The sequence below is a fragment of the Elgaria multicarinata genome, chromosome 6 (genome assembly GCF_023053635.1).
Source record: "Elgaria multicarinata webbii isolate HBS135686 ecotype San Diego chromosome 6, rElgMul1.1.pri, whole genome shotgun sequence".
NCBI classification, from domain to species: Eukaryota; Metazoa; Chordata; class Lepidosauria; order Squamata; family Anguidae; genus Elgaria; species Elgaria multicarinata.
Window position 1 is genome coordinate 102,809,784 of NC_086176.1, and position 16,543 is coordinate 102,826,326.

Below are 16,543 nucleotides of genomic sequence, written 5' to 3' on the forward strand. Positions count from 1 at the left end.
GAAGCATCTCTACTGAGACTCATTGCTGCTGTTTTAATTGTATTTCAATCTACTATTATTTTAAGGATGTTTATATTATATTTATATTGTTTGATGGTTGTTTTGGTATTTGTGTTGTTAGCCGCCCTGTGTTCCAAAATTGGAAGAAGAGTGAGATATAAAAATACTGAATGAATTAATAAATACTTGAGTGGAAACTCAGTAATCCTTCAAAAAGGACACTAATCCTAATTTTGCAATGGAAATGTGTATATTAGGGGAAAGTACTCTCCGGGTAGGAACCTAAGGGAAAAGGTGTTTGCGACAAAACCTTACACTAGGCCTGTCGCATAAACCCTTCTCAGGCCCAGCGCCACCACTTGAAAACCTGAGAGAGGGTTAATTAAAACCTTTCCCCTAGCTATGAGGGAAACCGGTTTTATACGGGATCTGTGGGTATAATATGAGGTGGGTGTTTAATCATTGTAAAGCAAGAAAATAATGCCAAGCTGACACGTGGTATTTGGTAGCTAACACAATAATAAAAAGTTTATTGTTATTTAAAAACTTTAAATAAAAATATATTTTTAATCCTGCCTAATCTAAACTCTCCACACACCAACCACCTCTCTCTCTTTATACCAATCCTACGTCCCTAGAATCTAAACTCTTCTTAATTTACAAATAAAAAACTCAAGAAAAACAAAACCTAAAAACACACTGTCCTCACAAACTCCCAACACACTCCTTATATCCTCCTCTTCCCCCCTACCTATTACATCATAAACCACACCCACTCAGTTCTAACATTCCCTACTTACCAGACACTCTAAAGCAGACATATGCAATATAATCAATTGTGAGGTAACCCTACAGTGTCCCATTTGGTATCCAGACCCTAAGCCGTGTAAGCTAGCCCTCCACCACCTGGCATCCTCCTGATGTGTCGAACTGCAACTCCCAGAATACCCAGCCACCATGGCCAATGACCATGCTGGCTGGGAATTATGGGAGTTGTGGTCCTACCCATCTGGGAAGTGGCAGGTTGGGGAAGGCTGATGGAGGGTTTTATATGTCAGCCCAAGCACCTTAATCTTGGCTCACAAATTTACTGGCAGCCAGTTCAACCCCTTCAGAATTGATGTAATATGTTCCTGGTAGGTGGTTGTCCCATTTAGCAGCCTGGCTGTAGCATTTTGCACTAGCTGCAGCCTCCAGGCCTGCCTCATAGGCAGCTCTACATAAATCCCATTGCTGTAGTCCAATCTCAAGGTTCGCAGTGCATTACAAAGTGACCAGTTGAGATTAGTGGTGTCATGACAAAGAGCTCAGACCTAATCTACACCAAGCAAGATATTGCAATGCACTATGAAAGCGGTATATACTATATAAAAGGCAGGAGCCACACTACTGCTTTATAGCAGTATTGAAGTGCACTGACAATTGTTGGGGCCCATTGACACAGACCATATACTGCTTTCATACCGAAATATCCTGCTTGGTGTGGCTCCTGCCTTTTATATACCCCTTTCATACTGCTTTCATAGTGCAATATTCTGCTTGGTGTAGATTCAGCTTATATGTCTTATTTCCCCCTATGTGTGACAGAGCTCCATCCGACGAGCGTTTTATTGCACACTCATTCCTGGGCACTCACGAAGTTTGCTCAGGTCCCTCACATAATGTCGTCTGCCTCACACCCCTTCTGGCCTCCCATCCGCAACCCCCCCCCCCCCCAATTAAGTCCGATGTTTTTTTAAACTCGGAATCACTGCTCTCTCCTGCTGTGTGCAGGAGAAGCAGCGCCATTAGAACAGTGGACTCAATGGGCCTCCTGCTCGTTCTGTACTTCCTGTTTTGAAAAGAGGAAGTAACTGAGGAAGGAAAACACGGGCGGAGAAACGAAGGTAGGGAGTGTGTTAACCCCCGGTGTGATGGAGCTTACAGTGAACACTCACACCTCACCTCACCTCCGCCCTGTGCATGGATCTACACGAGTGGGAATCCTGCTCTCACATAGGGGAGTTATTGGTAGGGAGCTCCTGCATGCTAGGCAGCAGCATGCATAAGAAATGGAAGGAAAGGCGGGCCTGGGAGAATGGATTGCCCCCCAAATATAATGATACAATAAATGATTCCACCATAGAGCAGTTTGTCAGTGGAACCAATAGGGGTGAGGAGGAAAGCATGGCTTGATTTAATCTTAAATGGGTGCCAGCTTTTAGTTGCAAGTTGTAAACAATGTGACCCTGTCTCTCCACCCCACCCTACCTTATTTAGACACTGCCCCAGCAATGTTGACAGCAGTAGTAGTGTCATCTCCCTGCATTCCAGCCATAGGGGACAGAGGGAGGAACAAAGAGAGGAAGAGACCACATTACATAAGAGCCGAAAGGTTCACAAGCCTGTGAAACGCTACGCAGGAAGACGGCTGGAAATACGAACCTTCCAATGTTAACCTCTTTTCTAGTGCAGGAGATGACTTTCCGGTGTCGTTGGCAATAGTTCAAGCTGGTAAAAAAGACCAAGGACTGTATCACTGCTGCCTGAAGAATATGTATGGAAAAGCAACTGCAGAGTTTAACTTGACCTTGGAAGGTAAAGACTAACATTTGTGCCTCTTAGGGTGCAACCTTGTGCATGTTTCAAAATTCTACAAGTCCCTGCATGCATTTGGCCAACCATCCTGGCTGGGGTATGCTGGTAATTGTAAGACTTTTTTCTGTCTAAATATGGATTGGATTGTGCCCGTAAACACAAAGCTCAACTGCCGTTGCTATTTTGCAGTCTGCATCCTGACTGTATAGCTTTTCATCTTTTTTGCAGTATTGGAACACCTTTCCAGTTTTCAGGATGTTGAAGGTAAGACCATATATGGCATGCTTCATATATATGCTTTTGGAGAATTGTGTTGTGTCATAGCCATATTTGTGTGTATTTTGTATGACTGCCATTAATTTGAGCCAGGGCTTAGCTTTAAAGCCTGTCATAATGCCTGTCCTGGGCCATGTGGTGTAGCGGAAGAGAGAGACAGTCTATCTGAGCATGTCCAGAGTGTCTTCCCATCCCCACTGTGTAACCTTATGTGAGACTGAAAGCACCCCCAATCTTCAGAGGCTACATCAGCCACTCCTGGAGCCCTAGTTCATGTTCTACATTTGAGTTCATCCTTGAAGAGAAACAATGAACCTCAGTTTCCCCATAGTTAAGGCTCCAAGGTATTGTCTTGGATGAACAATACCATGGACAAATGTTGCTGCTTTTGCACGGATGGTAAGAAAGTTCCATTTGCAGAAACCGCTGCTGAAAGCAAGGAGCCATAACAATGAGTTCTTTTGACGCTAGCCTTTGCAATGTTCAAACATGTGATCTTTGCAAATCCTTGTGCTCTGTAGCACTATCCAAGGGGAGAAGCAACGATATATGATACAAAAGATTTCCCCCCACATGTTACTGTTTCTTTAATCACGCTGGCATGTGTGTTGCTGTGTCCATGCTAAACATAGACAACATTTTTCGACAGATGCTTTTACCATTGCCAGACATTTCGTGTTAGTCAACATCAGCTCATTCAGCCAACTAGGTGGCTCTTGTTCTGACTGGACAAGATGCAGGATTCATTGTTCTGTTCACTTTACAACAGCGGCATGGTGGCTTTTCACCAACCAGGGGTCTGTTTTCACATGGGGAAAGCCCTGCGGTGGCTGTGAACCTCCACCCTGTCAGTTAGATGAGGCAGACGCAGGTTCGCAGCCACCACAATCCTTAGGAGAGGCATTTCGACCTTTGAGAATGAAGGAAAACTGCAAAATCCTGGACCGGACCTAACAATGGGAAGTCAGGGAGATGGAGTGGAGCCATGGGGAAGGGGGCATGGCTTTCTGGAGAAGCCCAAAGGGCCCGATTAAGCCCATGAGTCTGAGGCCCTACACTTCTGGTACACGTACACAGACACACACACTTAACTGAGCAGAATGAAGATTTGTCTTTTTCCTTTTTAAAAAGGTTTAATAAGCCATCTTATAGGGGGAAACCCCTCCCAAGGTGTCGTACAAAATTTAAAACAACAAAACACAATGAAACTATGATAAATATAATGCTAAAGCGATGATATAATCAAAATCAACAAACCAGATATCGCATATACCCAATTATAGGCAAGGTATAAGTAAGCCTTTAGGACCCACTTGAAGGTCTGTCATGATGATGCATGGCAGGCATCCTTTGGAATAGTGTTTTACAAGTGCTGGGGAGTCACTACTGGGAAGGCCCCGGCCCTTGTGCCTACTAGCCTAATTGCTTTGACAGGCAGGTACACAAAGCAGGAGCTCTGATGTTGATCTCAGAGTTTGGGCAAGTTGGTATGGGTGAAGGCACTCCATCTTTCCAGGAACCTGGACCCAAGTCATTGAGGGCTCAAGTAGGGCGACCACATGAAAAGGAGGACAGGGCTCCTGTATCTTTAACAATTGTGTTGAAAAGGGAATTTCAGCAGGTGTCAGTTGTAGGCATGCAGCACCTGGTGAAATCCCCTCTTCATCACAACAGTTAAAGCTGCAGGTACCCTGCCCTCCTTTGTATCTGGTCACTGTAGTAGGGCTCCTGCAGCTTTAACTGTTGTGATGAAGAGGGAATTTCACCAGGTGCTGCACACATACAAATGACACCTGGGCAGGATCTACACTACTGCTTTAAAATGGTTTGTAACAGTAGTGACAACTGTGGGGGGCCAGGACACACTCCATATAGTTTTCAAACCGTACAAAGTGGCATACCCTGCTTGGTGTAGATCTGGCCTTGCTGAAATACCCTTTTCTATACAACTGTTAAAGATACAGGAGTCCTGTCCTCCTTTCCATATGGTCACCCTACTCTCAGGGGCATTTATTTATTTATTTATTTATTTATAGGCTTGGAAGAGATTGAATTCTTACAGCTTATGTTCAGAGAAGACTTCATCTGCGACAGTTACTTGAGTAAGAGCCTGCATGGGAGGATAACGACGGAGGAGATACATTTTGGGGAAGGAGTCCATCGAAAGGCCTTCCGAAGCAAAGTCATGCAGGGCTTAGTCCCCGTGTTCAGCCCCGGCCACCCCTGCGTTCTAAAAGTGCACAACGCCATTGCGTATGGGACCAAGAACAACGATGAACTTGTGAAAAAGAATTACAAATTGGCACTGCAGGTAACTGCTTGCTGGATCCCTCTGTCACCCCCGGCCCATTGGGAATAAACCGGCTTTCGAGTATTGGTGCAACTAACTATGTTGATTGTTTCTTTTTTGACCGTGTCACCGGTTTCCTAGGAATGTTATGTACAGAACACAGCTAGAGAGTATGCCAAGATATATGCTGCTGAAACAAAACCTCTAGAAGGCTTTGGAGATGTGCCTGAGTAAGTAGACTTTTTTTTAAAAAAAATTGGTGGTGCAGTGACTGTTCGGATCGTGTGATCCTATATATCTAGATATACATCTATAACTAACTTCATCCTTGCTACTGGACAGGAAGGGAGAAACGAGTGTGGATCAGCCTCACAGTGATATGAGTCTCTCTCTCTCTCCCTCTCTCTCTCTCTCTCTCTCTCTGGTTCAATGTCGTCGTTTCTGCACCTAGGGCAAATTCCCAATTCTGTGGTCCCTGGGGAGATTTACTCCCAGACAGTCCCCTTTGGGTACGATTGAGAAAACCTGGGGAGATTTACATGTCTATGATTTTCTTTCCCCGGCTAGCAGTGCTTCGTGGTGGCTGAATGTGCTTTACTGTGTTAGGCTGCATGCCAGTGCTTCAGTTACGCAGGAAACGATAGGAGGCCCACTAATAAATTCCACAAGCTTCTTCTGAGACCCTTTTTAACCTAACAATGCCTCCCCTAGCCTTATAAAAAACAGTGGCTAAGGGGGCTGGCATACATGGTAAGGGGGCAGGACTGTTCTGCTCCATCAGTAATTTAGCACAGGGGGCAGTGAGATGTTGCCAGGATGCCAATCTCTGTGGCTTTCCACCATCCCTCCATTAGCTGGTGTCTGTTTTTTTTTAATCTACCACCTTGAAAATAAATCTAATTATTCCAAGATTTAAGCACAGGCTTAATTTTCCCATTGAAATAAGCAAGACTAAAAGTGCTCACATGCTGGGGCTGAACACAGGGACTAAGCCCTGCATGACTTTGCTTCGGAAGGCCTTTTAGTGGACTCCTTCCCCAAAATGTAAGAGCCTGCATGGGAGGACAGCAACAGAGGAGTTACATTTTGTGGTTCTCAGTCTGGTGGCCTTCATTTCGGTCAGAGAGAGAGAGAGAGAGAGAGAAGAGGGAGGGAGAGTGCAAAGATACCATTTGTTTAGCATTTGTTGAAAATTGAATTTATTTAGGGGGTTGAGAGAGAGAGAGAGACCTGTTGTTTTCATTTGGCTATCTTTAATGCTTTGTTCATTCAAGCTGTTCCACTCCCAGCTTGTGTGCGTCCAAAAATCTTAAGAAATCCTTTTAAAAAGCCTTTTCTTTGACTTGCTCCTTCAAATATTTATTTAAGACTATTCAAGGCAGGTGTGTGTGTGTGTGTGTGTGTGTGTGTGTGTTCTTTAACTTAAAAATCAGGCATGGGGGAAGAAGCCATTTCAATTGAAATCCTTTTGGAAATATTGCTGCCTGTTCTGTTCAAGCTTTCTAAGTTGAGCCTTCCCAGCAGCACTTGGCTTCCAAGTTACAAGCATCTTCTTCTTGTACTTGTATATTTGTGAGTTTTAGGGCTGTGCAGTGCACACAAGCAGTACATAATTAATTCAATGAACAAAAAACCTACGGTTTATAAAACAACGTTAAGGCCCTACACTTTTCCACCAAGCACCAAAAAGCGGGGAAATTGGGAGTTAAGGCTCGCCAGCCTTAACGCCACATCCTCCCTAAGGAGGCAGAAAGTACCAGTGAAATTCTCATTCTGCCAAAGCAGATAAACCATGAGGACAGGATGGAGAATAGGATATGCAGAGGTGACTGTGGGGTTGTGGAAAACTGATGACGAACAACTTAGAGCCACCTACTTCTTTTTTTGTTTAGAGCAGCCCTTCCCCAACCTGGTGCCCTCCAAAGGTGTTGGACTGTGATGACGGAGCAGGTAAGAAACCCCACCCCCTCCTGCCTGGCTCTGCTGCCAGGTAAGCCCCAACCCACTTACGTGTTCCATTGTCACTGGGCCTGAACTTGAACTGAGCACCCTGGTCCATCCAGAACCTCAATTCAAGCCTGGGCCCGGGGACGACGGAGCAGGTAAGCAACCCCCTCCTGCCTGGGCCCTTACCTAGACCCACTGCCACTGCTGTGCAAACTGCAGCAACGGCTCCAGGCAAGCCCCCACCCCAGCCCATCCCACTTACCTGCTCCGTTGTCGTTGAGCCCCGGCTTGAATCGAGTGCCCTGGTCCACCCGGAAGCAAGTCCGCACCTGCAGCCTTGCTTCTGGGTGGACTCAGGGGCTCGATTCAAGCATGGGTCAGGCCATGACGGAGAAGGTAAGTGGTGGGGTGCGGGGGGGGCTTGCCTGGAGCTGCCACCGCAACAGTTTGTGCAGTGGCAGCTCCAGGTAAGGGGCCAGGCAGAAGGGGGGTTGGCTGGAGCTGCTGCACTTTGTGCAGCGGTAGCAGCAGGTCCAGGTAAGGGGCCAGGTGTGTGTGTGGGGGTTCTTACCTGCTCCGTCGTCACCTGGCCCAGGCTTGAATTGAGCCCCTGGGTCCACCCAGAAGCAAGGCTGCAAGTGTGGCCTTGCTTCTGGGTGCACCAGGGCGTTCTGTTCAAGGCCGGGCCCAACGACGACAGAGCAGGTAAGCGGGGTGAGGTGGGGGGGGCTTGCCTGGAGGCGCCCCCCTACGTTCCCCATCCTGCTGTCCCAGCATTCCTGACCATGGGACATACTGACTTGCAATGATAGATCGTCGCAGTCCAACACCTTTGGAGGGCACCAGGTTGGGGAAGGGCTGCTCTAAACAAAAAAAGAAGTAGGTGGCTCTAAGTTGTTCGTCATCAGTTTTCCACAACCCCACAGTCACCTCTGCATATCCTATTCTCCATCCTGTCCTCATGGTTTATCTGCTTTGGCAGAATGAGAATTTCACTGGTACTTTCTGCCTCCTTAGGGAGGATGTGGCGTTAAGGCTGGCGAGCCTTAACTCCCAATTTCCCCGCTTTTTGGTGCTTGGTGGAAAAGTGTAGGGCCTTAACGTTGTTTTATAAACCGTAGGTTTTTTGTTCATTGAATTTCATGGCTTTTTGTAAAGGATAACGAGCCCTTCCCTCTTTTAAATGCGGTTACTCTAGTATAGTTCCTGCAGCTTTCACTGTTGTGATGAAGAGGGGATTTCACCAGGTTCTCCATATATACAAATGACACCTGCTGAAATTCCCTTTTCGATGCAACTGTTAAAGATACAGGAGCCCTGTGCTCCTTTTCATATGGTCACAGGGGCAGGGGGCTGGTGACTCCGATGTCAGTGGGGCTATGAATCCATGGGTACATAAATCCTACAATCCTATGCAAGGTTAGACATAAAATCCTACAATTCTATGCATATACCCACGGATTCATAGACCCACTGACATCGGAGTCACCAGCCCCACCTTGTGACCATATGCAACGGAGTACAGGGCTCCTGTATCTTTTACAGTTGCCTAGAAAAGGGAATTTCAGCAGGTGTCATTTGTATATATGGAGAACCTGGTGAAATTCCCTCTTCGTCACAACAGTTAAAGCTGTAGGAACCCTGCCATCTTGACCAGATACAAAAGAGGCAAGGCTCCTACGACTTTAAATGTTGTGATGAAGAGAGAATTTCACCAGGTGCTACATGCATACAAATGACACCTGCTGAAATTCCCTTTTCTATGCAACTATTAAAAATACAGGAGCCCTTTACTCCTTTGCATATGGTCACAAGGTGGGGCTGGTGACTCCGATGTCAGTGGGTCTATGAATCTGTGGGTATTTGCATAGAATTGTAGGATTTTATGTCTAACCTTGCATAGGATTGTAGGATTTATGTACCCACAGATTCATAGCCCCACCGACATTGGAGTCACCAGCCCCCTGCCCCTGTGACCATATGAAAAGGAGCACAGGGCTCCTGTATCTTTAACAGTTGCATAGAAAAGGGAATTTCAGCAGAGGGGAACCTGGTGAAGTTCCCTCTTCATCACACCAGTTAAAGGTGCAGGAGAAAAATATTTTTTTTACTTAATTAACATTAAAGAATGCACAATGGTGCATTCTTTAATGTTAATTAAGTAAAATATATATTTTTTTACAGTTATATTTATAAATATAAATTTCAGCAGATATCATTTATATGCATGTAGCACCTGGTGAAATTTCCTCATCACAACATTTAAAGTCGCAGGAGCCTTGCCTCTTTTGTATCTGTTCAAGATGGCAGGGTTCCTGCAGCTTTAACTGTTGTGACGAAGAGGGAATTTCACCAGGTTCTCCATATATACAAATGACACCTCCTGAAATCCCCTTTTCTAGGCAACTGTTAAAAATGCAGGAGCCCTGTTTTCCTTTTCATGTGGTTAGGGAGACCATATGCAAAAGAGTACAGGGCTCCTGTATCTTTAACAGTTGCATAGAAAACGGAATTTCAGCAGAGGGGAACCTGGTGAAGTTCCCTCTTCATCACACCAGTTAAAGGTGCAGGAGAAAAATATATTTTTTACTTAATTAACATTAAAGAATGCACAATGGTTGTGCATTCTTTAATGTTAATTAAGTAAAAAAATATAAATTTTTTACAGTTATATTTATAAATATAAATTTCAGCAGATATCATTTGTATATATGGAGAACCTGGTGAAATTTCCTCTTCATCACAACAGTGAAAGCTGCAGGAGCCTTGCCCTCTTTTAAATGGAGTCACTCTAGTACAGCTCCTGCAGATTTCACTGATGTGATGAAGAGGGAATTTCACCAGGTGCTGTATGAATACAAGTGACACCTGCTGAAATTCCCTTTTCTATGCAACTGTAAAAGAGGCAGGAGCCCTGTACTCCTTTGCATATGGTCACAAGGTGGGGCTGGTGACTCCGATGTCAGTGGGTCTATGAATCCGTGGTATATGCATAGGATTGTAGGATTTTATGTCTAACCTTGCATAGGATTGTAGGATTTATGTACCCACAGATTCATAGCCCCACTGACATTGGAGTCACCAGCCCCCTGCCTCTGTGACCATATGAAAAGGAGCACAGGGCTCCTGTATCTTTAACAGTTGCATAGAAAAGGGAATTTCAGCAGAGGGGAACCTGGTGAAGTTCCCTCATCATCACACCAGTTAAAGGTGCAGGAGAAAAATATTTTTTTTACTTAATTAACATTAAAGAATGCACAATGGTTGTGCATTCTTTAATGTTAATTAAGTAAAAAATATAATTTTTTTACAGTTATATTTATAAATATAAATTTCAGCAGATATCATTTGTATATATGGAGAACCTGGTGAAATTCCCTCTTCGTCACAACAGTTAAAGCTGCAGGAACCCTGCCATCTTGACCAGATACAAAAGAGGTAAGGCTCCTGCGACTTTAAATGTTGTGATGAAGAGAGAATTTCACCAGGTGCTACATGCATACAAATGACACCTGCTGAAATCCCCTTTTCTAGGCAACTATTAAAGATACAGGAGCCCTGTACTCTTTTGCATATGGCCTCCCTAGCCACATGAAAAGGAAGACAGGGCTCCTGCATTTTTAACAGTTGCCTAGAAAAGGGGATTTCAGCAGGTGTCATTTGTATATAGGGAGAACCTGGTGAAATTCCCTCTTCCTCACAAAAGTTAAAGGTGCAGGTGCCTTGCCCTCTTTTAAATCTGGTCACTCTAGTATAGCTCCTGCAGCTTTAACTGTTGTGACGAAGAGGGAATTTCACCAGGTTCTCCATATATACAAATGATATCTGCTGAAATTTATATTTATAAATATAACTGTAAAAAATTTATATTTTTTACTTAATTAACATTAAAGAATGCACAACCATTGTGCATTCTTTAATGTTAATTAAGTAAAAAAAATATTTTTCTCCTGCACCTTTAACTGGTGTGATGAAGAGGGAACTTCACCAGGTTCCCCTCTGCTGAAATTCCGTTTTCTATGCAACTGTTAAAGATACAGGAGCCCTGTAATCTTTTGCATATGGTCTCCCTAACCACATGAAAAGGAAAACAGGGCTCCTGCATTTTTAACAGTTGCCTAGAAAAGGGGATTTCAGGAGGTGTCATTTGTATATATGGAGAACCTGGTGAAATTCCCTCTTCGTCACAACAGTTAAAGCTGCAGGAACCCTGCCATCTTGAACAGATACAAAAGAGGCAAGGCTCCTGCGACTTTAAATGTTGTGATGAAGAGGAAATTTCACCAGGTGCTACATGCATACAAATGATATCTGCTGAAATTTATATTTATAAATATAACTGTAAAAAAATTATATTTTTTACTTAATTAACATTAAAGAATGCACAATGCACCATTGTGCATTCTTTAATGTTAATTAAGTAAAAAAAATATTTTTCTCCTGCACCTTTAACTGGTGTGATGAAGAGGGAACTTCACCAGGTTCCCCTCTGCTGATATTCCCTTTTCTATGCAACTGTTAAAGATACAGGAGCCCTGTGCTCCTTTTCATATGGTCACAGGGCAGGGGGCTGGTGACTCCAATGTCGGTGGGGCTATGAATCTGTGGGTACATAAATCCTACAATCCTATGCAAGGTTAGACATAAAATCCTACAATCCTATGCATATACCATGGATTCATAGACCCACTGACATCGGAGTCACCAGCCCCACCTTGTGACCATATGCAAAGAAGTACAGGGCTCCTGCCTCTTTTACAGTTGCATAGAAAAGGGAATTTCAGCAGGTGTCACTTGTATTCATACAGCACCTGGTGAAATTCAAAAGGTACCAAAGAATAAGGGCAGAGGCCCATTCCTTATGCATCAGAGCTTGCTTTCAATAGTACTACACACTGGAATTAATAATACTTTATACTGTTAGTTTCACCCTTCCCTGTGCCTGTTTACACTTCCCTGTGCCTGTTTGCATTCTCTTTCCCTCCTTACTGTTTACTGGGTCTTGCTATTTACTGCGTACTCTGTACAGCACCATGTACAGTTATGGTGCTATATAAATAAATAAATAAATAAAATAATAATAATAATAATAATAATAATAATAGGGTTGATTCCTGCATTGAGCAGGGGGTTGGACTGGATGACCTTGTAGGCCCCTTCCAACTCTTCTATTCTATGAGTGGGTGGAGAGCGAAGGGAGGTAAGGGAGCGCGCGGTGGGGGGGGTGGGGGAACGTTGGGGAGTGAGGGGTGGGGGGGGCATCGCGCGGAATCCTCCCCCCCCCCCCACACACCAGCAGGTCTTAGCCTCCCGCCGCTGCCACGGTAGGCAGCAGCGGAGGCCAGGGGATACATATACACACACACACGCCGGGGGGGGGGGGGGGGAGAGGCAAGGCTCCTGCACACACCCCACTCACCCACCCACCCCACACACACACCCCACACACCCACACCCACACCCACCCACACCCACACACACACACACACACCACACACACACACCACACACACACACCACCCACCCACACACACACACACACCACCCCCACACACCCCCACACACCCCACACCCACCCACAGACCCCCACCCCCCCCCACCTCCACCCCCCCACACCCCACCCCACACCCCCCCCCCCACACACACACCCCCCACACACCACCACCCCACACACACACACCCCACTCACACCACACACCCACCCCACACACCCACCCACCCACACACCACCCCCCCACCCCCCACACACACCCCACACACCCACAGACCCACACACACACACCCCACCCACCCACCCCACCCCCACCTCCACCCACACACACACCCCCACACACACCCCCACCCCCCCACTCACTCACACACCGCGCGCGCGCACGCGCCGGGGGAAAGGAAGGACTTCCCTTACCTTCCGTGTTGCTGCTCTGGCAGGAAATGTGCTTCCCTGCCAGAAGTGACGTCACTTCTGTTTCCGGCAGAGAACCCCATTTCGCGCCAGAGCAGCAACGAGGAAGGTAAGGGAAGTCCTTCCTCTCCTTCCCCGTCGCGTCTGGGTGGGGTGGGGTGGGGTGGGGTGGGGTGTGTGTATGTGTGTATGTATGTATGGGTGTGTATGGGTGTGTGTGTGTGTGAGAGAGATGGATGGGTGTGCGTGTGTGTGTGTGATTGATTGATTGATTGATTGCATAGCCTCCGAGAGACCAGGGAATCAATCACTCAATCACACACACACACACACACCAGCGGCCCGGCTCTTCCCTACCCTCGCCGCCGCAGTTCGAGCTGCGGCGAGTCTAGGGAAGGTCCCCCTGCACCCCCACCCCAGCTACGCAGGGCCCCCTCTCCTCCCCCCCCCCCTCCGCCCAAGTCGACTGCAGCCCAGGGTTTCAAGTGAGCGCCCGGCTTGCTTTCGGGTGCAGCCGGGCGCTCAATTGAAACCCCGGGCTGCAGCCAACGGACAAGGTGAAACCGGGGGGGGTGGGGGGCGACTTCCCCCCCCCCGATTTCCCCCCCCCGCTACGCCTGGGCCCGCCGCTGCACGAATGCAGCAGCGGCTCCAGGCAAGCTCCCCTAACCCCACTTACCTGGCCCGTCGGGGATGAGCGCCGGCCGCGCTCTCCCTGCTTCTCCCTCCTCTCTCTGGGGATTCTGAAGCTCACGCGCATGCGTGAGCTTATCAGATTCCCCATTGAGAAACATGGGGATTTTAAAAATTAATTAAAAATTGATAGAACGGTCTTTTGAAAAAAGAAAGGCCATTCCATCAATCGGATAGATAGGGGAATTTAATCCTGTTTTTGGATTCCACCGGGAGGCTTCCCCTTTTGCGCTACGAGTGCGCAAAAAAAAAGTCGCCACCCCCCGAGAAAAACAAAGCAGATTGTGACGGACAGAGTTTCTCTCCCTTTTTCTCCTTTAAACTCCCACCCAGACCTCAATATTTCAGGAATCTCCCTGAAACGCGCAGGGAATGTAAAGCCAGCATTTCTTTCTGGCAGTACCCGCGTTTCAGAAAGATTCCTGAAATATTTTTCATTTTAGGACCCTAAATTCCCCTTCCCCCCCGCTAATAAATTATAATGGTAGAATGCTCAACTTACTCATCGGCCTTAACAACAGGAATCACGACTGTGATTCCTGTAATAAAGCACACTTTGATAACATTCCATCATGAAGCTGTTGTTGTTGTTGCCTTGACTCAACTAGCTCCAATGTGCCCGACAGACAATAGGGGAGGGGTGCCTCCTCCTCCTCCTCCTCCTCCTCCTCTTCCTGTAAGCCTCCTGTCCTCTCTCAGGTTGGGCAAGCTGTGTGCTGCTGTTGTGGCACTTATTAATATATTTACTTATTTATTATTGTGCTAAGCACTTTCCTGCTGCTTCGTTTCCCCCTCCCCCAAAAGAGTGCAATGCGATGTGGCTGCAAAAAAAGTAAATGCTATTTTGGGCTGCATTAATAGAAGTATAGCTTCCAAATTGCGCAAGGTGCTGGTTCCCCTCTATTAGGCCTTGGTTAGGCCTCATCTTGAGTATTGCGTCCACTTCTGGGCACCACACTTCAAGAATGATGCAGACAAGCTGGAGCACGTTCAGAGGAGGGCAACGAGGATGATCAGGAGGTCTGGAAACAAAGCCCTATGAGGAGAGACTGAAAGAACTGGGCATGTTTAGCCTGGAGAAGAGAAAATTGAGGGGAGACATGATAGCACTCATCAAATACTTGAAAGGTTGTCATACAAAGGAGGGCCAGGATCTCTTGTACAAAATGAATTTTGGTGCAATCATACACAAGTATACACCAAATGTATCATTCTCCCCATGTTTTAACATCAATGCACACTTGTGCACTTCAGGAAGATTGGTGAAACATTTTTGATTTTATGAATGTTAGAATGACCACCCCCAATTACCCCTTTATAATGGTAGAATGCTTCTTTTTTTTTTTACTGTCCGACCTTAACTAAAAAGGCACTCCATTGCCTCTTTAAATAAAGGTCACCATGTTTCTGTTTCCTCCTGGTGTTTGTGTTTCCATAGATCACTATGTATCAATTACACATCAAACTTATCTTTCCTGTCATGTTTTAATATCAATGCACTCATGTGCATTGGAAATGTAAAAGGGGAGGAAAAAGTGCAAATAAATTAAAGGAATGAAAGCTGCACCAAACTGTGCATGCCTTGCAAAATTTGGAAATAAAAAAATAAATAGAACAATGGAGAATTTATAATGCATCAGTTCCACTTTGGAAACAAGTCCAGGTAACTGAAAAAACTCCACAACCCAGGGAGTATTTCATAACTATCCTTCAGCTCAATGTAGTAGAGTGCAGTCCATGTACTAATTTAGGAGATCATCAATTTTATTTCCTTAAATGCTTCCTAGTGAAGTTTCATTATGCTCTTTTGATTTCAGAATCATTCCTATTTTCCTTATTCATCGGCCCAAGAATAACATCCCTTATGCAACTGTGGAAGAAGAGCTTATTGGAGAATTTGTGAAATACTCTATCAGGGATGGGAAAGAAATAAATTTCATGAGAAAAGACTCTGAAGCTGGCCAGAAGTGTTGTACCTTTCAGCATTGGGTATACGAAAGAACCAGCGGCAGCTTGCTTGTAACAGATATGCAAGGTGAGCACCTGGTTGTTGCACAACAGCATATTATGTAACCCTGGACTAGTGCAGGGGAGAGTAGGCTTAGGCCATAGCTAGACAGGGCTTTATCCCAGGGTGATCCCCGGGATCATCCCTGTGCATTCAAATGACGCACAGGGGATCCCGGGATCAGGGAGGGATGATCCCTCCCTTGCCCAAGGATATGGCCCTATACTTTAGGCCTGCTTTTTCCATGTTCTTGGGCTGATCCCGAGATGTGGAACGTGAGGGCGGGTGTCGCGGTTTGTTCCGGCTCCTCGCAGTTACTTGCAAGGAGCTGGGACCCACGCACGGGGTGCAGAACTCCTCGGGAGCTCTGCGCCCATCAGGGGCGGGGGAGCGGGAAAATGTTTTTAAATAAAAAACCACTTATCTTTTGCGCACGAGCGCTTGTGTGCTCCTTCCTCTTTAAAAAACAAAACAAAATTGCAGGCATGACATCACGAGATTTTCACCCCTCCGGTAGGTCTAGCTGAGGCCTGAGGCTTGAGGGATCTACTCTGGTTTTCACTAGAACCCCAACGCCCACCAATCTGATATAAAAGGTGGCTCTGACCCTATCTACTCCCCTCCCGCCTGAGCTTTCATGATTTCCACAGCCTTATTTAGGAGGGGGAAAGACTTGTTGTTGTTGTTGTTGTTGTTGCTACTGTTAAACCATTGAGAGTCAGAAACATTTGCTTATCTACCGCAAATCACCTGAGATCTACCAGTGGTCCCATGTTCTACTTTCTGTCCGTCTCTAGCATAGTGGGTGCGCTATGAAGTCCCTAGTTCAAGCCTTCCCTCAGCGGGTCCA

At 46.1% G+C, this 16,543-nt stretch overlaps 1 protein-coding gene across 1 annotated transcript in view; it reads left to right on the forward strand.

Annotated features, from left to right (window-relative positions):
- ALPK2 (alpha kinase 2) overlaps nucleotides 1–16,543 on the forward strand; it is a 77,379-nt gene that overhangs the window by 43,801 nt on the left and 17,035 nt on the right. The window contains exons 6-10 of the mRNA XM_063128798.1: nucleotides 2,450–2,577; nucleotides 2,806–2,841; nucleotides 4,890–5,164; nucleotides 5,285–5,373; nucleotides 15,503–15,720. Coding sequence (XP_062984868.1) covers nucleotides 2,450–2,577; nucleotides 2,806–2,841; nucleotides 4,890–5,164; nucleotides 5,285–5,373; nucleotides 15,503–15,720 — 746 coding nt within the window. The remainder of the gene's footprint in view (nucleotides 1–2,449; nucleotides 2,578–2,805; nucleotides 2,842–4,889; nucleotides 5,165–5,284; nucleotides 5,374–15,502; nucleotides 15,721–16,543) is intronic.